Genomic DNA, 24,074 nt, shown 5'->3' on the forward strand with positions numbered 1-24,074 from the left:
AGCCTGGTTCACATACTTCTGTAAATCAACAGTCTACCAGAAGAGGACAGTATAGTCCTTAAATTAATTATTTAGGTGCATTAAATCATTTGTAGACATGCCCTTTATGGATTGTGAAAGAAAAGGTAAAATATTGTTTGAATAATACAATTAATATAAACCATTTTCTTTGTAAACAGTGAAACAGTGACACAGTTTGCAAAGCCCTACATTACTTCCTGTAATTCACTATTCTAACTATTATTGTTAGTACTCTGAAATCATCATTTATTTACGTGGGATCTTTTTTCAAATAATGTTTCAGAATTTTTAATAATTTTGTACCCATTTTTAAGATGACAGTGAGGCTAACACCAGGTTCCCAATGCAATGTTTCCACAACATTAACTAGCTGTAACATCTTTGATTCAAATTAGTTACCATAGTCAATTTAATTGTCTTCTGAATAAGAATTTTGTTTTTATGAAATTAAAATGAAGATCGCATAGAACATTTGTGGATCAGCAATACGCCGTAAACTCTAGAAGCGGCCAGCCCAGGACAATAAATCTCCTCTGTATGTTTTTCTTTTTCTTTTTTTTAAAGTCTCTTCTCATGTTACACAGCACATTCCTCTCCAAACCTCCACTCTGCTTTTCCTTCCACCATCCTCCTGCAACGTGTTGCTAGAGATCAGAGCTTTGTTCTGAGACTTTGGAAACTTTGCAATGGAAACTTAAGAATAAACGCAGGCAAAGTCACTAAACAATGTGATTTTGGATGCATCTCATGGACACATTGGTCCAGTTAAGATGAGAGTAACTTCAAGAACGTGCGTATACATGCAGAAATAAAAATGTGTTTGCATGGATGAGGAGTGCAGGAATGAAGATGATGTGGCACTGATGCTGTGAGTGGACAGACGAAACACATTAGACTTCTATCAGTGGTGTTTATAATGGTAAGTGTCCAATTGAGAACTTTTCATTATTACACTAGTTCAGAATGATTACATTTGCACATTTACTGCTTTCTTTTATATTGCACTGGTCATGTTTCATGGTTAATGATCAAATACCGAAAGCGTGAATGAATATTGTCTGAGATGAGCTTTTCTTTTTTTAACTCACAATGCAAAGTCTCAAAAAGATTGCTATTAAAATGTATCTGAGTTCAGTGAAAAAGTATAGTCCCGAAACATAAAAAGAATTTGTTCCAGTGCTCTTTGCAGGATATTGCACTAAAGCACATTGTGTGTATTAAGATTAGACTTCTCATGTATTTATATTCAGCAGGAAAGTCTTTGTTAATAATGCAAGAGCTGTACAACAACAGTGCCTAATGTTTTTTCAGCATTGAGAATTCTTTGAATCATTCATCCCAGTTCCAGACTTCTCAGTAGACCCCGTTAAACTCCCTGACTCAGCAGACTCAAAGATCATTGCTTTCTGCCAGTGAGGGTTTGGTAGCAGCTACCAAGCATTGCATTGTCATTATTTGCAGAAAAGGAAATGAAAAATGCATGTGGTCTTTATTTGCTGATCACTGAACTACTAAGATAAATCAATTGTTTTATGAAGTCACTTTTTTTTTTAGTTATTTTTGATATGGGTCACAACTTTAGACACTCATTTATTCTGGACTCAGTGGACACTCTCTGATGGTGGAAAATCCAGCCATTTGGTATCGCAGAATAAACAATGATCAAGACCCCAATGCAAAGCTTAAAATCTTACCTGCTTATTATGTTATAATATGTTACAGGACAGTCATCCTGGCAAGTGACTCGCTGTTGTACCTCTAAAGGTACAGTTTTTGGACATTTTTATTACACTGCAAGTGAGACACAAGATGATACCAGTTGCATTTGTATAAACGTGCAAGGCATCAGTATGATACGAAAGACATGAAAGATGCACTTGCCTCCAATACCTGGTTGAGCGGTCTATTATTCAGCATTGCTACTGACAACGGCCATAAAAGACCTAAGAATGATATAACTGACCAGTCAGAACCAAGCTTTTCAGAGATCCATGTAATAAAACAATGATACAAACAGAAATAGTTCATGCATACAGGGGTATGTGAGACAAAATATGCCATACCTGCTGGCACTGGTATCCAGATGTCAATGTAAAAACTGGAATTTAATCTGGAGTCCATCTGGAGGTATTTTAATAAGATTGCCAGGTGTTTTGCAAGTAAAAACAAATAATCATACCTCACAGGGAGATTCGGTTATTGTCTGCATGACATTTTTACATTAAACTTATGCCAAAAAGCTGTGGGTTTTTCACTGTACTAGCTGATTACTTTTTTTTTTTTTTTAAACAACAGGAAACCCTGGGCACTTATAAGTTTGGCAAGAGCAAAAGGTTTTTTATTCTGGCAAACCTTGCAATGGTTTGTTGGCATGGAGATGCTGTTTAATTGCAGGTTGCAGCATTGTTGACACCAGGAAACTAAAAGCTCCTACAATTGTACTACTGTGGTCCTTGTTGTGTGGACAATACACTATTTGTAGTGCGTTGTCTGGTTTATAAATGCCTACAACCTTCTGTCTCATTAATTTGTGTTTTTTAATCTTACCTTATGGGCGTGAAAATGTTTGGGAATAGCCAGATTTCTCTTCTCTTTTCAGTGCAAAGAACATTCAGTGAACAAAAAGCCTTTTTCCACATATTTTAAATGCTCATCAAAGGCTGTAATTCTTTGAGGGTATGGCTTGGATTTATTAATGTTTGTTGTTCTGTTTGTCTTTAACAAAACTGTTTTCGCCAGATTTGCCACACATTAATGGATTCTAAGAATCCACAGAATTTTGCCATCTATAAAGCTGCTCTCAACCATTAATTTACATCTCTTCATTTTTTTTTTTTTTTACCATAATTCTACCATGGAAATTAACTCCACTCCCTTTGCTTCAAACAGCCTGAGTTTAAATACTAGCACACATGATGTTAGTACTGTGAACTTATTTCATTTTATTCCACTGAGAAAGAATATTTCTTAATATAAAACTGCAAACGCTTTAAAATAACTATAAATAATGTGTAAAATAACTAAAAGCATGATTTTTACTCACATCACAGCAGTTCATTGTCAGCTATAGCACACATGTATGTGCTGAAATACTTAACACAGAGATCATCACTGTATCAGCGACTTCTTTATATAAAACAACAGAAATCAGTATTAGTGACTCATTATTGACTGAAGCACAGGCTCTACTCTCCAGCACACAAAACTACATTAAACTAACAGATCTCTCTTGTGCAAACACACATTAATACAGTTGAGTTCAGTATTTACTCTCATTATCAGTCTATGATTTTGCATAACTTTTTTTTTTCTATAGATGTTGACAAATTTTAGTCATTATATATTATATAATTAAATTTACATTATATTGCTTTTTTCCCCCTTGACTTAACAGCAACAAACTGTAGAAAAACATTTATTTACTGGCAGCACGGGTGTTGTTTGTACAGTTTGTTTCCTGTAAATTAATTACAGTTTATTACTGTTAAATTATGTTTCATGCTGTTTTTTCTTCTTCTTAAATATTTAACCCTTTAAACCCCACAACAAAATCCTCAGTTTTAAATGAACACTTATAATGTGTGCACACTACAGAGTGTTAGAGTAACACTGAATCAGTGAAGTTAATGAGATAATTCTGTGATTAATTGATGATTGAGCATTTCTGATGAACACCTGCTATTAACAACCAGAATCACTAAAGGAAAGATAAACACAAGAACTACAACTGACTTCAGTCACAGCCTTAGATGAAATCAACTGAAATAAAAGAATACATAACATCTATCAAGATCTGATTAAACAACTCCTAAAACAGCTTCACGAGATTCACATTACTAACCAGACTGACTTTATTTCTTATGTCTATAGAAGATCTTATTGAGAGGTACAGAGGTTTAGGGTTTTGTTGTTGTTGTTGTTGTTGTTTCACTACCATGATGGAGATCAGTGTTTTCTTTAGTTGGGCTTTTGAACCGTGACTTTTCAACATTACATTTTTTTTTACATGCTGTAACAATGTGTCTTTGCAAAAAAATGTCAGCAGAAAAAAAAAATCTGGTATGGTTGTTTATAGATTGATAAGAACAAATGTTCTCTTATTTCTGATCCAATCTCGTGTCCCTTCTCTTATTGAATATTGTTACTACAGCAAATGGAGGAACACTGCTGAGCCATAAGTTATGAAAGACTGTTAAGAAAATGTCACTCATAAAAATAAAAACCTTTGTTGAAATTTAGACAGACACATCAAGATTCAGTGTATGAATCATAACAATGCTGACAATCCACAAAATAAATAGACAGATCAGTTCTAAACATCAAAAAAAAAAAACATGCTAGGCAAGGCAAGGCAAGTTTATTTATATAGCACATTTCGTACACAATGGTAATTCAAAGTGCTTAATAAAAAATAAAAAATAAAAACAAAACTTGGGAAATTATTTAAAAATGGACTTATTTAAAAATGAATTTAAAACAGTTAAAAATAGAAAATGATTTTACATAAAATACAGTGAATATGTAAAATACAGTGCAATCGGTTCAGACATCGCAAAGTGCTCATTCAATAAATGCACAGCTAAACAGATTAGTTTTGAGTCCAGATTTAAATGTGACCTATGTTTTAGCACATCTGATCTCTTCTGGAAGCTGAATCAAACTCCGGGCAGCATAGTAACTAAAGGCAGACTCCCCTTGTTTTGTGTGAACCCTTGGTATTTCTAACTGACTCGATCCTAATGATCTGAGTGGTCTGTTAGGTTTATATACAGTGAGCATATCTGCAATATATTTCGGTCCTAGGTCATTAAGTGATTTATAAACGAGTAAAAGTACTTTAAAATCAATCCTAAATGTAACTGGAAGCCAGTGTAAGGACCTGAGGACTGGTGTGTGATATGCTCAGATTTTCTGGTTCTAGTCAGAATCCTGCCAGCAGCGTTCAGGATGAGCTGCAGCTGTCTAATGGTGTTTTTGGGATGGCCGGTGAGGAGCCCATTACAGTAGTCCACCCATCTCCCAAGAAGATACATTTGAAAACATTGTTTTCTCATTGTAGTGTGGACTGTGAAAATTGACTTTTCGCCCTTCAATTGGACTGATTACACAAGTGATTCAGAGCGTGGTCACGCAGAGGGCATTCTCAAAGCACTTTGACACAGCTAGAGTTCCTGAAGAGGAACTATGATGAGTCATGTGATACATATTGTACCCACAGATATATGCCTTCATTGTTGTGCCTGGTTTTCACATTCACACAGTCTTAATCAAATAATTTAAAATTGTACAGTCTTCATATTATATTCCTACAAATATGACAGAAAATTGCTGTCCTGTGGTAAAACATGACAATTGCGTATTAGTTTATACATGGGATGGTGTTTTTGAGTGTGACCTGGACACACCAGTGAGCAGTGAAATATTTTGCTAATAAAATGATCACGCTTAAATAAATGGCATGAGAACATTATTATGTGTGGTCTCTCTGTATCATCCCACTGAGCTTTTATCATGTTTTTATGCCTGCACAGTAATGTGACTGAGGCATTTTCAGAAATTTCAGTGAAGACCATTTGAAAAAAAAAAAAAAACACTGTTTACAAATATCAAATATATCCATTGTAATGAGCTCTGCTAAAAATCTGTGATTAACTGTCACCACCCTTCTGTGATAATGAGATCTCCTTGGCCTGGTTTTTCAAAAGTAATCCACTAGGATTTTGGATAACGGATTGGATCAAATCTTGAAAATGTGTTTTTCAAAAGAAAAAAACAGATTGCATAATCAAATTAGATCACGTAATCCAATCTTGGTTATCTGTTTGAGCACTGGTTATCCAGCTCTGGTTATCCAGATTTGGTGATCCTGAAAAGTTCCTATCCAGATCAGATTGATCCAATCCGATGTTGCTTTAAAAAACTGTCTCCAAAAGTAAGCTGGATTACGTGATCACGGATCGCAAAAAAAAGGATTACTAAATCCGGATAAGTTTTATCCGGATTAAACCTTCAGTATTATTCTTCAGTAGTATCATTATGCATTCAGTATTATTCTTCCCTCTAGTCAGTCATAGGTCTAACCTTAACAACCTTAAGGTTAGAGTTGCATTCAGTATTATTCTTCCCTCTAGTCAGTCATAGGTCACACATGAGGGGCAGTCATGGCCTAACAGTTAGTGTCCAATCCAAGGGTTGCAAGTTCGAGTCTCAGGCTGACAGGAATTGTAGGTGGGGGTAGTGAATGTACAGCGCTCTTTCCATCCTCAATACCACGACTGAGGTGCCCTTGAGCAAGGAACCAAACCCCTAACTGCTCCCCAGGCGCTGCAGCATAAATGGCTGCCCACTGGTGTGTGTGTGTGTGTGTGTGTGTGTGTGTGTGTGTTCACTGCTGTCTGTGTTTGTACTTTGGATGGGTTAAAAGCAGAGCACAAATTCTGAGTATGGGTTACCATACTTGGCTGTATGTCACGTCACATTCACATTCAATTTTTTTTTAAACCCCCGCACACAGTTTTCACACATATTTACGCACTGCTTCAATTACAAGTAATGAAATGGGGGGGGGGGGGGGTATTAGCTGTTTTTCTCTGTTGCTTTTGTGTGCGTGAATGTAAATTATTGCAGAACCTGACCTGCACATTAAATATTTCAGTATGACACTAGTGTCAAAAGCATCTGCTCCATAATAAGAAAGACACTCCACTGATGACACACTGAGGTAGGACAGACACAGCGGCAGATGGCTAATCTCTTTTTCTTCCTCTCTCTTTTCTCTCTTACTCTTTGCCCAACCATACCTTCCTCTCCACCTAAGACATTTGCCTGATGCATGCAATGGTGTTGCGGATCCTCCTATATGGGTATAAGGTAATGCTGACCTTTGCACAATGTGTAAAAGATCATACATCAAACAGAGTTTTCCCACAGCCGGTCATGCTATGCTGACATTACACTTTTCATTTAGTCTTAAATGAAACAAAACTCATGCCCTTTGTTGCAATAAGGCCTTTTCTATTACTGGGGCAATTCAGCTGCTTAATACAGTAAATATAAAATAAATGCAAAGCATTTTTTTTTTTTTTTTGCTGTTCACACAAGTTTCATTCTTACATTTAGAAACAGCAAAATTCAGTAAAATGTAAATTGAAACGGCATCTTAAAAGCGAATGTGTCACTGCAGTATGACATTGTTGCAATAAATAAATTAAATAAATAAAAAAAATACATATTGCAAGATGTCCATCTGATCTGGATATTTTTTTAATCATAAATGTTGTATGTATATACAATGACAATAACTGTAGTTACAATAGCTTCATTTATGATATTTGTAAGCCCTCAACACCAACCATACTCTCAGCTTTTAACTTAACCCTAACATTTCTAGACAAAATAAAAACATAAAAGGAAGATACATGTATATTAAAATACACAACTGATTACACAAATACACATTTTATGATTTTATGGACTATGAAATAAATGCATTTAATAAAGGTGAAGACATTGGACATATCTAATTACTTTCATTGATTAAAAACAATAAAATCAACCTATAAATAAATCAATATTTCATGGACCTAACAGAATTCATCTGTGTTTCTATAGGATTTCATCATAACAGTCGGCATCTCTAGCTTTCGATTGTGTTCGTATTTCAATTAAATTTATCTCTAAAGTACTTTTGTCCTAATCTAAAACTTTGTTTTAAACCTACCAAATTTTCTCATTGTCTTATTCTACACCAGCTGTGAATTATCTTTCTACTTTAAAGAATATGGCCTTAAATGTTTGGTTGAGGAAGAACGAGATGTACTGCAGCTAAAGGGGCTCTGAGAGCACCATCTTTTCCAATTACATCTCAGAACTGAGCGAGTCTTTGTTCTCTGTTGTCATAAGAAAGTGTTCATTCAGATCTCTAATGCAGCTGTCATAAACAAGCATTCAGCTGCTGGCAGTTTGTTTGTTTCAATTTCTTGCTCATGACAGAGAAAGATGTTGTGAAGTATTTTGATATTCTATTTACTATTTTAATTCAGTCAAAAAGTTAGCGACTCCTGTTCTTTGGACCTGAGAGGGCACATGTACAGTATGTAATGTATCAATGGTTTCCCTAACCAAACACTTTACCCTGCCCCAAAGTAATCCTGGTTACGCAAATGTTGCTGAGCATGATGTTCAACAAACAGGAAAATGTTGCAAACAGAGCAAATTGCTTATTTAAAGTTGCCTCTGCATATTATGCTGGTATAAGGAAGGGCATTTTAACACAGAAAAAAAACACTTTAACTTTAAGCTCCACTGACAGCATTCATGATGTCATGATGTCATGATTTTCACAGACAGTAATTTTGACTCATCCATAGACATTTTTGGCTTCAAGCACATAAAAAAATGTTCATGGACACACCGCTTAACCTATTTCTATAATGTACCGTAGACACACAGGACAGCGAATGAAAGCACAGGAAGCTGCTCGGTGCAAGTTACCTAAATTATCATATTTTCTTTTCAATGAGAGGGGCCAGTGAGAGTGTGAGAGCGAGGACTTCCATAGAGTACTGTTTCCTCTATTTTCTTCCTCCTGGATTAGCCCTAAAAAATAAGAGTGTGACAGCTAAACCAGTTTTCTTTTGCTTTTGTCCTGCCGTCCAAGAATAGCTGGATAAAATGCCATTTCAGCATTGTGTGTTTGTAGGAAAAAGAGTGACCTATTTTTGATTAAACTAAGGGTCATTTCAGTATACTTCAGTTTACTTCAAAATCCAACACACTGTTTTGGTGAATTAATGTCATACAGTCTAAATTGTATGTTTTCTTTCAACAGTTAGGTTTAGGTATGGTGTAGGGATGGACCTTCATGCTAATGTTTTTTTTTTAGTTGGGAAAACCATTTAAATAATTTTACTGTTGTTTTACCCATATGCTTATATATATATATATATATATATATATATATATATATATATATATATATATATATATATATATATATATATATATATATATATATATATATATAATTATTATTATTAATTTTTTTTTTTTTACTTTAAAGGCAACATTTGTATCAATATTCCATGTGCAGGCCATTAACATTGCTTGTAAAATGGCCCCAGATGTGTCATATGAATTCGGAGAAAGAGACAGAAAAACAGATGGGAACAGAAGTGATAGATACCACTTTCAACACGTCAGACACCCTGCTTTAAAAAAAGTAACTACCGTGTCTTCACATGTCATATTTTGTCATTTGGTGTATCTTTTTTTTTTTTTTTTTTTTTTTTATGTAATGTTCTTTGGTTTGAAAACTCCTTTCTTTCCATTATTTCACTAGAAACGTATTTATGCACTGTGATTTGAATCATGAAGGTGTAATCTGTGCAAGTAAGACCCAGAAAAACTATTGAAAAACAAAAGCTTTGAGATGTTAACATGTTTTCCCCAAAACATTGTACTTGTCTGAGTAATTCCTCTTCATGATCTCAGCCTGTCTCCTCGTGTTTGTTGTGCTTGGATTGCTGCCTTGTTGAACTGTGTGATGATGTCTTTGCCATACTTGCATCTGCCAGTTTAACACCATGGTGTCAATATGTTTAGTTGTTAACAGAAGTACTAAGTGCTTAATGCAGGACATTTCATTTGCAAGGGTCATCTAAGAAACACAACAACTTTCAGTGCGAAGTTAAGTCTATTTTGAGTTTGCCCACATTGCCATACCTTCAACCTTTTCCTTAAACCATCTGAGCGTCAACTTTCCATTAATTCACTAATCAAAGACATTTGACACTTTAGGAGGTATAAGATTTGATAATGTTTGTGAAGGTTTAGTTGTATTTGTTTTGTCAGATTTTGTGTGTCTCTGGATCATTGAGAGACTGCTGTCTCGGTGGGTTGTTTTCCTAACAGTTTGTTTAGATAATGTGAATTGCTGGGGGGTTTAATCTCTGACTCACCATTAATTACACTAACCTGGATTTAAAGATTCCCTTTGTGAAATGTGTGTTGTTGTAAACATGTGGGAAATAGCCAAATCCCTCTCTCCTTTATTTTTATTTTTTATTTTTATTTTTTTACATATCTAAAGCCTGTAGCCTTAAAGAAAAGGGCATAATATTTATCCTACACAAAAAGATTTACAGTAAAAAAAATAAATAAATCTAAATTTGTAAATAAAGGTACTTTTATTTGAGAAGAAAACAACATTTTTTATATTGTTTTCTGGGAAATGTATCAAAATTAAGTGAGTTTAAGCTTAAAAAGAAAAACAAAATATCTGGAAATAAATAAGATAGTAAGCTTAATTGTCTTACTTCTTTTGTCTGACATTAGAATTTTTTATTTTTTTTATATGCATCGGATATATATATTAAACAACATTGGATATTTAATTGTGCATGTCCATTATTACTTTCGCTGTCATCTAATTTAACATCTATATCTAATGTGATCTTTTGCAAATCTCAAAATAAGTATCCATTTTCGTTCTGAACATTGTAATGTTGTGATGACTAAATTCACTTGTAGCATTCAAAGTTACTAATTTATGTTTACATTTTTTTAAAAAAATAATATTTTAATCTCTCATTGGGTGCAACTATGAAAGCTCGTTGAGGCTTGTTTCCAATGCAAGATAACAAAAATGTTAATGAAAATATTATTATTATTTTATTTTATTTATTATTATTATTATTATTATTATTATTATTATTATTATTATTATTAATAATAAATAACATGGAACAAAATTTTGCAGTAATCATGATCATCGTGCATCAGCTTCCATAATTGATTTTTTTTGACACATCGATTTGACACATTTTTTTTTTTAAACATTAAAAAAGCCCTTTACCAAACAACTTCACAGCAAACATAACTAAAACCCTAAATCTGCACGATTTCCTTATGCATAATTATGACCTAAATATCCACTTGCCTTCAAAAAACCATTGAGTTTTTTGTGTAAGTTAGCAGTCAAACAGGCCCTAACCTGTCGCAGGCTGTGTGCTACTTCACAGCCTTGTGAAACTGCACACAAGACATTTTTTGAAACTGAAGCATAAAAGAAGTATTTCACAGGTGCTATCAGCTAAAGTCATAAAAATGTCAGCCAGAAGGGAGAGATCTCACAGTATTGAGACATTTCTTTTTTGTGTAGCATATGTGAAAATACATGTAGATATCATTGACATGTTTCTAGTATTCATGGACATGCATATATTTACACCTTTATATTGTCCTTTTAATGTCTGCAAACGATTAATATCAAACATGTGTTATTTATTTATTATATTATGCAGGCTATATGTATGTTAAATGCATGTTTCCTAAAACTGCTTTTTTACATTAGTGTTGGGGAGCAACTATGCTACATTTGTCAGTAGATGACAGAGCAGTTAGTAGCTTTTCCAGTAACAAACTACTTTGACTAACGACTAGCATGACAAAACACTGTTTAAAAGCACTGATTAAATGATACATTATATCAAAGTATAGCTCTATGTTTAAAAGTAATTGTTCCTTCGTATGTCTTTAGTTAACTAGTAACTTTTTTTCAAAAGAGCTGTACTGTAGTTTAAACTGTCACAGTCAACCAATGTTCTAATTTTCAGCAGCCTTTACAAGCTATATTATACTTTTTACAGTTGTGTGTACAGTTTTGGGATGATTGGTACCTTCTAAACCTTAAATGACAGGCTTCGCCCAATTTAGAATGGGTCAAGCCTCGGGCAGGAAAATTAGAGGATGCAGCTAAAAACAAGCCACATATAGTGACATAGAGAATCTATGAATATAAGAATATAACATTATAACAAGAATATAACAAGAATATTACATCAAGAATATAAGCATAACTATAATATAAGCATAATATAAGCATAACTTGCTCCTTAATGTCAATAAAACCAAAGAAATGATTTTTGACCCTAGGTCTATAGGCGATCAAAGCCCAATTATAATTGAAGGAGTACCGATTGAACAAGTAACAACATATAAATATTTAGGAATTCAATTAGACAAACAGTTACAGTGGTCAAATCAAGTGGAGTATGTTTCCTCAAAAATATGTCAGCGTCTACATTTCTTGAAGAAACTAAGAGTTCATGGTGTTGACAAGGATATTATGTTACTATTTTATAAGGCAGCAATTGAGTCTATTGTCCGATATGGTATGGTAGCTTGGTTTGGTAACCTGTCAGTTAAATTAAAATCACAGCTCCAAACATTGATTAAAAGGGCGGGAAAAATAATTGGACGAGTGCCACCGACCACTCTTAATGGGCTTTTTGAGGAGGCGGTGAGGAAACAAAGTTTAAAAATTACTAATGATCCGAATCATGTCCTTCACAGTGAGTATGAGATGATGCCCTCAGGTAGAAGGTACAGGTTACCAAACTGTAGACTGAATAGGTTTAAATTTTCATTTGTACCACTTTCTATTAAAATATAGAATAAGAACAAATAAGGGGTGTGGGTTGGTGGTAAATTATGTGTAGGGGATGTATGTTGTGCTATATGTATATTGTGTGTATCTGTTATCCCGAATGCCCAAGACAAATTTCTCTGTCAGGAGACAATAAAGGCAAATCAAATCAAATATGATAAGGATATTTTTTAATCAAACATTCCGTAATCAGGCTGATTTATTCTCTAACATATCTCTGTAAAACTAACAGCTGTGAAAAAAAAAAATTCCAATCTACATTCCAGTCTGACACTGTAGAAACTGGAGGCCACAATGGAATGGACACATATGGAAAATCTCTGTAACACTTTATTTTGATGGTCCCTTTTGAACATTCTATTGACAATAAGTAACACTGCACCTGCAAATGTCAACTAACTCTCATTAGGGTATTAGTTGTCTGTCTGATTAATATCTGCTAACTCTTTATTGTGATAGTCTCCCAACAGACATTCTACTGACTATAAGTAAACTCAATCTAACCCTAACCCTACCAGTCTACAAACACTCTACTAACACTGTAGTTAGTCTTTGTAGATACACTCAAAAAAATGACTCTTTGGCTGAACATGATTCTATCATGGACAGTGGTTCCACATGTTTGTACCATGTTATTTGGACATGAATAAATCAAGTTATAAGGACTTGTCTACCTTTAGTTGAGTTTACTCAGTTTGCTTTAGTTCATCCTACATGAAATATCTGAGTAGAGATAATATGTTTACATCATGTAGAACCACTGTCCATGCAAGTTTAGCCAAAATGTTATAAAATCATTAGCAAGTAAGATATAACTTTTCTTTACACATGATGTTAATTGTTTGCAGTTTAAGGATGTTACTATGTGTACATCATACACTAGCACTCTCATTAAAGTTGCTTTTTTTTAAATTAAGTATTTTAGACGTTCTTTCAACCAGGTCCTCAACCCAACCACAAGCTCCACACTTCATCACAATGGTAACTCGCACAAAATACACCAATATAAAGTCTTTTAAAATGCCCACATAATAGAGCATTATACATGAAAAAGTCTCCTTATTATCACATTTTATTAAAAACTGCATAAAATAACACTTTATTTCAACATTTTCTCTCCCCATATCCAGTCCTGTGCAAAGCATGATGGGAAGTGTAAAACTTATTTTGAGGGACTTGATTGAAACATGTTCTTTCAAAATGAAAACTTTATGTTAAACCAACGAGAGACAGGTTTAAGTCAGTTTAACATGACACAATCATGTTGAAATGAAAAATAGCCAAAATGGCATTAATTCAACATGAATTGTTCAGGTAAAGTGAACAAAACTAAAAATTCATTTTTTTGAGTGTATGTACGTGCAACTTTACTTATAGTTAACAGAATGTGTTAAAAGTACCATAAAAATAAAGTGAAACCAAAATCTCTAGCCTAAAGGCACAATGTCAGTCTTAACCACATGAAATGGGTGAAATGAATCTCAAGCATGTGCATTCATCATCCGGACATCTCAATGGAATTCCCTAAAAAAATATTCCCCATTTATTTCCCTGCCTTCCATGTAATCTAAACTTTGTTTCTTTACAAATTCTTTTCTCTTTGACATTTAAGACTTGCTTACTGACTTTATTGTACGTTTGTCTTTACCACTACCTTCTCTGCTGTGTCTTGCAGGCTTTAAGAGTGTGGTTGAAGTTCAGACTAAAATGTCGGTTTGTGGTGGCCTTCCTGTTTTTCTTCAGTCTATCAGTGGTGATGATATACACCCTCCCTCCTTTCCCATCTGAGCAGAGCAGGCTGAACGTACGGGGCCCCCGCAATAACAAACCCAGCAGGCTGGTCAAGAAGTTGCCGCTGAGACTTTATCTGCCAACGTCTTCATACGTACACAGCAAAACCTGGAAGAACCCTGAAATGAAAGATTCTGCTAAACGTCTCCTGATGGTCAACCATCACCAACAACCATTTTCCTCTGGAAAAACAGCAGAGAAAAAAGTAGCAACCAAAAAGCCTGTAAAAAGTAAAGCAAACAAAAAAGAACAATATCTGCAGAACATAAACAAGCATTCAGTCAAGCCATTTGCAGTCCGTGCCAAAAGAGGGCGAATCATTAAATTAGGAAATAGCGAGAACTCTAACCAAACCATCCATCTTCTTCACTCTAGACATGACCCAGCATTTCCCCAGTCTGCCAGCATCCAAAGCCTCCACCCAAACAACAAGACATGCAGGCACAAATGCACTCCAGATGGGGCCATAGCAGAGATGTTCGTAGGGCAGTTCACTGATGCACAGCAGGTGGTAAAACTGAAACAGGTACCTGGACTAGCAGCAACAAATAAAAAACAAGCAGGACCCTTTAAGAGGAAGAGGCCCAAAATCAGAACAGAAACCAATGACGGGATTCCAGAAGAGGCTGGCATTAAGGTGTCAGCCAATGACTGGTGCAAGACAATCTCTGAAGAGACTTTCATTGAAAACTGGAACCAAACCAAAACAGAGTCTCTACCCTGGCTTAGTGAGGATGATATAAAAAAGATGGCACTTCTCTCCAGAGGCACAGTGTTGAGTAAAGCCAGGCTTCCGGGCCATGGACAAGTCCTTCAGGTTAGATTTGGTGAGAAAAAAGACATATTTGTCCCTACAGGGGACAATCGTATTACAGGCTGTGAGACAGGAAGTTGTGCACTCATAAAACGTCCCAATGACTGGTTCGAAGTGTTTGCCTTTCACCTGGACAGAGTTCTGGGTCTAAACCGGAGCTTGCCCGCAGTGTTGAGAACTTTCCACAGTGAGATTCTACCTTACAAATACACCAATGGGTCTCCTAGACCAGTGATCTGGTGGGATCCCAGCATACAACATCTGTCAGATGCTGAGAATGACCAGAACTCTTTCTCACTTACTTGGACACAGTATCAGACTCTACTTCAGAGCAGGTGTGGTACTCGGGTGCCACTTAACTTTACAAGCTGTGTGGGAGTTCATCATTCAGAGTGGGGGCGGCTAGCCTTGTTTGACTTCTTGCTTCAGGTAAGAGGCACTATTAAAATTACTATTTGTTTTCCACAAACATTTGAGTTTAATGTGTTATTATACATTTATTGCGAGTAAATTGCATAAATACTGTAGGCCTATATTGCAAATAACAAAAACCAAAAAGTATTATTATCTTATAACCTACGACTTCAACCCACTGTCCTGCATAGATTAGCTTTAACCCTGAAACCAGTGAAAACCAGTAAGACAGTGGGTCCCCCAAAGCAGTGTGGAAGACCTAGATCTTATAACATAAAAAAGACTGGGATATCTAGACCAGGGGTGTCAAACTCAATTCCTGGAGATCCAGATCCCTGCAGAGTTTTGTTCCAACCCTGCTCCAACACACAAACCATGTAGTTTTCAAATAAGCTTAAATGACTTGATTAGTTGGATCAGGTAAGTTTAATTAGTGTTGAATCTAATCTCTGCTGGGATCCAGCCCTCCAGTAATTGAGTTTCACACCCCTGATCTAGACCATAAAATAGAAATTATTCTAACTTACATTTAAAAGGTTACTAGGTTATATGACTCTAGTTTATATGCATTTAAATTATGTATTTGACCACTATGGTTAGAAACTCTTGTATGAGTCACAAAATGTATGTGTTGCCAAGTACAAAATTACCTACCTGCCAAGCATGGCATTTAAAATAATTAATGTTTTCCATTTTAGCATTGGCATTTTCCTGTAAAAAAAAAAATTATAAAAAATATATATAAAATAAAAGTTTTACTCTCTTAGGGCCCTATCTTGCACCCAGCGCAATTGACTTTGTACACCGACGCATGTGTCATTCCTATTTTGCACCCGCGCAAAGCGCGCTTTTCCCTCCACAGAAGCACGTCGCTAAACTAGTGAATGAACTTGCGCTCCCTGGACGGTTCAGCGCAAAAAAGGAGGCGTGTTCCGGCGCAAACGATCCCTGGTGCTATTTTGCTGTTCCATTAAACAATTGCGCCACTGACCAGAAAAAACCTAGTCTAAAGTCAGTGGCGCGCTGCGCGTTGTTCATTATGCTATTTTAAGGGCGCAAGCTTGACCATAATGTATAGTGTGCACAACGCGCATACACTTTGCTCATGTAATCTACACAGATGCAACAGTTATTTTTGCAAATCATAAATTGTTACACTAAAAAAATATGAACACATGAGATGACGGAAATCATTGTGAAATCTTGCTTACAAATTATTAAGGCTAATTGTAGTAATTAAGGATCAGACCTGTTTGCCCGATAGTGGCAAGACATATATGTATATAAGGACATCTGACAAATTTGTTTGTCCGTCAAGAACCAGGAAAAAAAAAATCGATGAAACAATTGAGGCTATTTCCTCCCACGCCTGTTTAACCGACGCTATTTTGGGTGGGTTTCTCCCATCCCCATACAACACAACTTCTCTGTCTTTCACTGCTCTTACAAGAACATCAGTCTCCTCGGCTGTGAACCGCTCCTGGCGTGCGCCTGGTAAATACGCCATAATAATAGCAATCCATAATGGAACTTGCGCACCTGCTTTTAAAGGGAATGTTGGATGACGCTCTGATTGGTTTATTTCACGTTACGCCCAAACCACACCTATGAATAATGAAGCTACTTCAGACCAACCCATTTTAGATTTGCGCCGGGCGCAAGAGCCATTTATCCCGCCGGGAAAATAGCAACAGCGCCGAGACCCGCCCACAAAGTTACTTGCGCTTTGCGCTTTGACACTTGCGTTTCAGATCGTTAAAATAGGGCCCTTAAAGGTAAATTGAGTAGTTTTAACATTTTGGGATTCAAACTTTTGCCCTGTCTGTCATTGGTTAGACCAACTTTATGTCCTGCATTAAACTCAAAACATTGATTGAGCCAAGATAATTGTGTGACATCAAGAAAGTCTTTTTAATTAAAACAATACAATCACTGGTGTGAGTTTGTGACCTAGAAAACTACTCAATTGTTTAAAACAATGATTGTAATTAATAACCAGGCAGTTAATACTCAGCTTGAATCATAGGCAGGGTTGATTTAGCTTAATTTTCTCCTCACATTCTATGATAAACAAGCATGTTATCAATCTATTTTCTTTCTTTCGTTTTTTTGGTTTTGGTTTAAGCTGCCATCAACCCATCACAGATTTTGCAGGAAACAGTTCATTCCTAGGAGAAAGTGTTATCGATGTGTCTTTATGTGTCGCTACGACTAACTACTAATATAACTAAAAGGATATTGACCAGTTGAACAAAGATAAAGTAAACAAACTCTAACCTTTGTAGTTGGTTCAGATTTGACAAACTAGAGAAATCCAACATGGTTTAAGTCTGGACAATATGCACCAAAAGTGTGATATCTGCAGCAAACAGTCACACATGAAACATCGAGAAAGTCTGTCTGATTCACTTCTCAGGGCAGAGCCACCATAGTTCACATCTCTTTTGAAGATTAAGATCTTTAATGAAAATTAAAACATATTTACAAGATAATAAGAAACATCACTGCTAAAAGTTTGACAAGTGAATTAGCAGAATTTATTTAGTAAGTTATCTTTAACAATAAACTAAAGCATGTAATCATAAATTATTGTTAAAGCTTTATATCATTTAAAGAGCCACACAGATGGGAAATCAAAAATTACCTGTATTACAGTGTATGATGTAGCTGTCCATCAGTGTAAACAATGTGCAAAGTAATTAAACCAAAAAGTACACGATTTATAAAGTTATTGGCTTCTAAAGTAAGGAGTCGACTCTGAATCGCTGAAACGATTCGTTATAGATTTCAAATCTTTTGCCTATCTCTATGTACGTCAATCAATCAATCAATCACCTTTATTTATATAGTGCTTTAAACAAAATACATTGCGTCAAAGCACTTAACAACATTCATTTGGAAAACAGTGTTTCAATAATGCAAAATGATAGTTAAAGGCAGTTCATCATTGAATTCAGTGATGTCATCTCTGTTCAGTTGAAATAGTGTCTCTTTTTATTTGCAATCAAGTAAACGATATCGCTGTAGATGAAGTGACCCCAACTAAGCAAGCCAGAGGCGACAGCGGCAAGGAACCGAAACTCCATCGGTGACAGAATGGAGAAAAAAACCTTGGGAGAAACCAGGCTCAGTTGGGGGGTCAGTTCTCCTCTGACCAGACGAAAACCAGTAGTTCAATTCCAGGCTGCAGCAAAGTCAGATTGTGCAGAAGAATCATCTGTTTCCTGTGGTCTTGTCCTGGTGCTCCTCTGAGACAAGGTCTTTACAGGGGATCTGTGTCTGGGGCTCTAGTTTTCCTGGTCTCCGCTGTCTTTCAGGGCAGTAGGAACACTTTGCATAATAATCTCCGCCTACCGTCCTGGGAGAAACAAAACTACTCTGACCTGCCCCACCCCCCAGACAGACGCTCTCGTTGGTGTGAGAGCATCATGTCGAGGAGACAGTGTGTTTTTAATTGTAAAGGCAAGTTTGTTTTATTTTCACTGCCAAAGAATGAAGATCAGAAGAACCAATGGCAAAAATTCATTTTTACCACGATACCAGAACAGTACAACAAATCCCTTTTGTTGTGTTGACAACATTTCACTGATGACTGCTTTTCTAATCTCGGTGAGTACAAGGCGGGATTTTCAAAGTGTTTGGCCATAAAAGAGGGTTCATTACCAACTTTATTTAGACCAACAAGCATCTCCGAATCACAACGCGAAATATGATTATGATGTTATGTGTTTGTTTTCTCCCGAGCGTCTTATCAGTATATGTGCTGTCTGCAGCCTTTGTCTGAGCTGCTGATCTTCATTTACAAACACGTCATTAAAATTAAGTGTAACAAGTGCTGCTAACAGATATTCTGTGATAAAGTAATCCATATGAAAACAACGCGATGTCCGTTTTTCACGTCTGCCTTCATTATATCTAATGTGACCACACCCCCGCGCTGAACGCGCTATTCAGATTCAAACTGAAGCGTACGGCTTGAATACGCACACACAGAAGAAAAAGCAGCGAGACTGTTCAAGTTTTTTATTTTACTGTTTGCTTCGCGATGAGAGGAATAAGACATAATTCACCCCAAAAAGATGCTAACGCATTGTTTACCATGAAGTTGTGTGCGGAACAACCAATCAAAACTGACAGTGTCAGTTTCAAAATGTCAGTTGACCAATCAGAACACAGTATGCTACCGAAAGGCGGGGATTAAGGAAACTGAATCTTTTGAACAGCTTCGCGCGAACCGTTTGGGAATCTCTGAGAATTGAGGTAATTTTAAAAGAATATTTTGACAAAATGACAATGTTTTTTAAACTTGGATGGATTTAAACCTATTGTACAGGACTTGTAAACAGTGATAGGAAGCTTATAATTTTCATCTTACTGGCTCTTTAAAGTGTTTATATGCAAATATTGAAATGAACTGAAAGTAAAACTTCATACTAATGTAGAATAAATGTTTTGAGTTTGCTTAAGATAAACTCAAAATTACCCAAAATTAATTTATTAAATTAGGTAAGAAGAAAGCAATTTAACATGAAACATATAATATTCACCTTTAAGCAGATTCATTAAGTCTGCTTTTGTTTTTTATTTGTTTTGCTTTTTTCTTTCCTCTCTCAACTTCTTTCTCATGATAGCGCTCCTAATGATTTTTTTGTTTTTTTTTAAATGCAATCACATGACCTAGTTTACGTACTTGTTTAAAACAATGATTGTAATTGATAACTAGTTAATACCCAGCTTGAATTAGAGGCTGATTTAAATTAAAGAAGAAGTGCATATAATTAAATGTTTGCATTTGACATGTAAATAATGGAACCGTGATTTAGCTTAGTTTAATTATCTCCTCACAACCTACTATTAGCAACCACGTTATCAGTCTTTTTTTTTCTGTTTGTTTTATTTATTTATTTTTCTGTGATTCTAGGGTTTTGTAAGCTATAAACCAATCACAGATTTGGCAGAAAACTGGTAATTTTATAAAAGGGTTAAACATTTACAGAGATTTAGCCTTTATTGAAAATAATATTAAATGCTAAATATTAAATGCTGAATAAGTCTTTGTCAAGCTCAGTAGTTCATTGTGTATTTATTAGAGCAGTCAATCAATAAAAAATAAAAAAAAAATACTAATTATCCACACATTGTTTTCTGAAATAAATTGTGATTAATCGTGATTAACCCCATTGAAGGTTTTTTGTTTGTTTGTTTTTTTATGTTTTTTGGAATATTTTTCTTTATGAATGACATGAACAGTGGGGGTTCTAGCTTGTATATGGTGCCCTGGGCGAACCACCCCATCTGCCACCTCTAAATGAAAAGAATTTTACACAAATTTAGATATTTTATATAAATGTATATATATATATATATATATATATATATATATGTTTAGATTATTACAATTCATAAAAATAAATAAACAATACAAAACATCCCTCTGAAATAATAATAATAAAAATAATAATAATAATAATAAAGCGAGTATGTTACACTTGTTTTTGTTTTTATGTTATGTTGTTGTTTTTTAACACATTATGTTACAGTATCACATTTTACTGTCTGATTATGTAAGCTAGTTGGACAGAAAAATTATAGCTGTTCTCTATATATGTAATAAAAAGAAGCAACATAGTAGCACTACATTATATGTTAGCCTATTTAGCTAGAGCTGAGTGATAACTTCGTACATATCATTTAACCTTTGCGTTTTTGTTGTTGTTGTTGTTGTTTTTAGTGTGCGTGCTTGCTGACTGAATTCTGCACTCTTGTGAATTGTCTTATCATGATGGGCATTGGGCATAGTGCAGTCAGGGGCCTCATCCACTCATTATTAAAGGGAAGTCGTGGCCTAATGGTTAGAGGGTTGGACTCCCAATCGAAGGGTTGGGAGTTCTAGTCTCGGGCCGGACGGAATTGTGGGTGGGGTGCATCATCATTTTGTCATTATTTAATTTTTAAATTCTATGATGCTTGTCTTAGGTGCATGAACCGCTCTCTCTCCACCTTCAATACCACGACTTAGGTGCCCTTGAGCAAGGCATCGAACCCCCAACTGCTCCCCGGGCCCCGCAGCATAAATGGCTGCCCACTGCTCCGGGTGTGTGCTCACAGTGTGTGTGTGTGTGTTCACTGCTCTGTGTGTGTGCATTTCGGATGGGTTAAATGCAGAGCACAAATTCTGAGTATGGGTCACCATACTTGGCTGAATGTCACTTCACTCACTCACTCACTTATTTTTGAGGATGAGAATTTGCCGGAAAGATGTATTCAATCAGCAAGTGATTGAAGAAAACACTGTATTTTAGCAATGACTCATCTGAACACCTCTGATTAGTCATTGCATTTATAAGCTCAACAGCATCGTGTTTTATTGTTATAATGCACAGTGCTGTAAAAACACGTCTGTATCTGGTTCAGCGCCAGCCAGTGAATGCAGATTGAATTTAACTGCTGATGATATGATGCACTGAATGTTATATTCATGCCGGTGTGATTGTATAAAATGTATAAAATATTAATCGGTTATTTTTGTCTTTTGGAGGCTGCATTCAAAATCTACTTTGAATTGGAAAGACACATAACAAATAGGCTACAGAATTTTGAGGCCAGTGTTTTCTTTTAATTGCCAGCGTTAACACTTGACAGCACTAGTATATATATAATTTAATAATAATTTCTTAGAAAAACACTCTTAGACAGGTTAAATATGATGTGGGCAAAGTAGCACAGTAACAAGAGTGCCCACTGAGAGTTTCATTCACTGTGAATGATTATATCTCTAATTCTGAAGAGCACATTAGAATTGTGAGTCAGTTTCGCCTCATTAGCAAGTTTGGAAGATATATTTTTCACTTTCTTCTTTTCTTCCTCTTTACTTTTTGCTCCCCATACTGTAGCTCCACTGGTTTTTTTTTGTTTGTTTTTTTTTCAAGAATCACAGTTGTTATGGTGATACTTAATTAAAATTGTGATAATAGGTAACATGTTGAACATAGGTAATTGCAAGAATCCTTTCTAATCCTTTCTAACAGGTTAAAATTGACAGGGTGAAACTTCCTTTGTAGTTTTATGATTTTAGTATAATCTTTACAAATCAAACAACACACTGAAATCGAATCTTGGCAGTTGCATTAAATGCTGCTCTTGACATGTATTGTAACTCCTAGTTGTAATAGTTTGCTGAAGATTTTAAAGAAACAGTTCACCCAAAAAATTTAATCAGAAGAGACTTTAAATAAAAATTAAAATAGCATTACATCACTTCCTCACCAGTGCATTGAATGTGTGCCGTCAGAATGAGTCCGAACAGCTGATAAAAGCATTACAATAATCCACAAAACTCCTATCAGTTAATGTCTTGTGAAGTGAAAAGATACATGTTTCTAAAGCTACATGCCAGCTCACCAAGGTTTAGCAAATTAGAATTTCTGAGTAAACTATTTATTTAAATTGCTTTTACTGCTTGGGAGCTCTCCTTGGCATTTGTTTAACTAATTTTGTGTGATGAGCATCTCTTTAACACAGAATATTTATCCATTTTTAAGAGGGCCATTTTACATATAATTTACAGCACTGCAAAACTTCAACCACCTTCCTTCTTTATTAAAAACTAGACCAAATCAAGTGTAAAAATAATTATAATAATAATAATTCGATGGCAGACATATTGTAGACATATTTCTGATGTTGCGTGCCCAACAATATGTAATTGCAAGTGCTCATGAATGTGCTTCATGAATTTCTGGAAATAATCAATGTGTGTAAAATCTGTGTACTGTGGAAAAGTGGGAGGATGAATGGTTCATGAATAATACATTAGATCTTTGAAAAATCTATTGAAAAGTCAATATCTGTAACATGGCCAACAGCTAATACCTTTGTACTGATCTGGTGAAATCGCTGACTGGGACCCTTGAACACTTGTTCCTCTCTATTCATTTAGCATCTCTGATGGAACTGATGTGAAACCTCACACCCTTAAGCACAGAACAGTGTGAAGGACACACTCACTGTCACCATGGGAAACACAAGTCCTTCTGTGTGGCGCTCTGAAATGTAGATCAGTGGTCCTCAACTGGTGGGCCACATGTCTGGCCAGATAGCAGGAAATAACCACAGACCACAGATGGCAGGAAATAAGATAATGCAGATAAATCAATGCAACCAACCATATAATCAAGCAGAGTTATAAGACAGCAAGTTAAATATGCCAAACAGCATTTGGTATGGGGAAAAAGGCCCTTTTTTTGTTGATGATGTCCAAACCAATACATTTCATATTGGATTCATTTTTAAAATGCAAATGTGCATTTACCTGTATAAAACCACTTGGTTTGGAAGTGACCCGAGTAAGTGATGCTTCATACACTATTGACAATAGATGTGGACCTACTTTGCCAGTGAAATCTCACTAAAGTTTCCCTAATGTGGCTGTGCCTTTATATTATAGTTAGATAGTTCAGCTTCCTGTTGGTCAACGTAGCTTATTCACATGACCAAAAATAGTAACTAGTAACAAACAATAGTAAATGCTACCGCACTTTTAAGAACTTCTCAATAGTCCATTACTTTTTTAGGCATAGGAATCAT

General features: G+C 35.4%; 1 protein-coding gene across 3 annotated transcripts in view; it reads left to right on the plus strand.

Annotated features, from left to right (window-relative positions):
* Positions 1-369: 369 nt before the first annotated feature.
* Positions 370-24,074, plus strand: part of LOC113060098 (protein FAM198A-like) — a 30,827-nt gene continuing 7,122 nt past the window's right edge. For all 3 annotated transcript variants that reach the window (XM_026228926.1, XM_026228927.1, XM_026228928.1), the window contains exons 1-2: positions 370-940; positions 14,145-15,503. In XM_026228926.1, the coding sequence (XP_026084711.1) occupies positions 938-940; positions 14,145-15,503 (1,362 nt within the window). In that variant the 5' untranslated portion in view covers positions 370-937. The remainder of the gene's footprint in view (positions 941-14,144; positions 15,504-24,074) is intronic.

Source organism: Carassius auratus, chromosome 41 (genome assembly GCF_003368295.1).
Source record: "Carassius auratus strain Wakin chromosome 41, ASM336829v1, whole genome shotgun sequence".
NCBI lineage: Eukaryota > Metazoa > Chordata > Actinopteri > Cypriniformes > Cyprinidae > Carassius > Carassius auratus.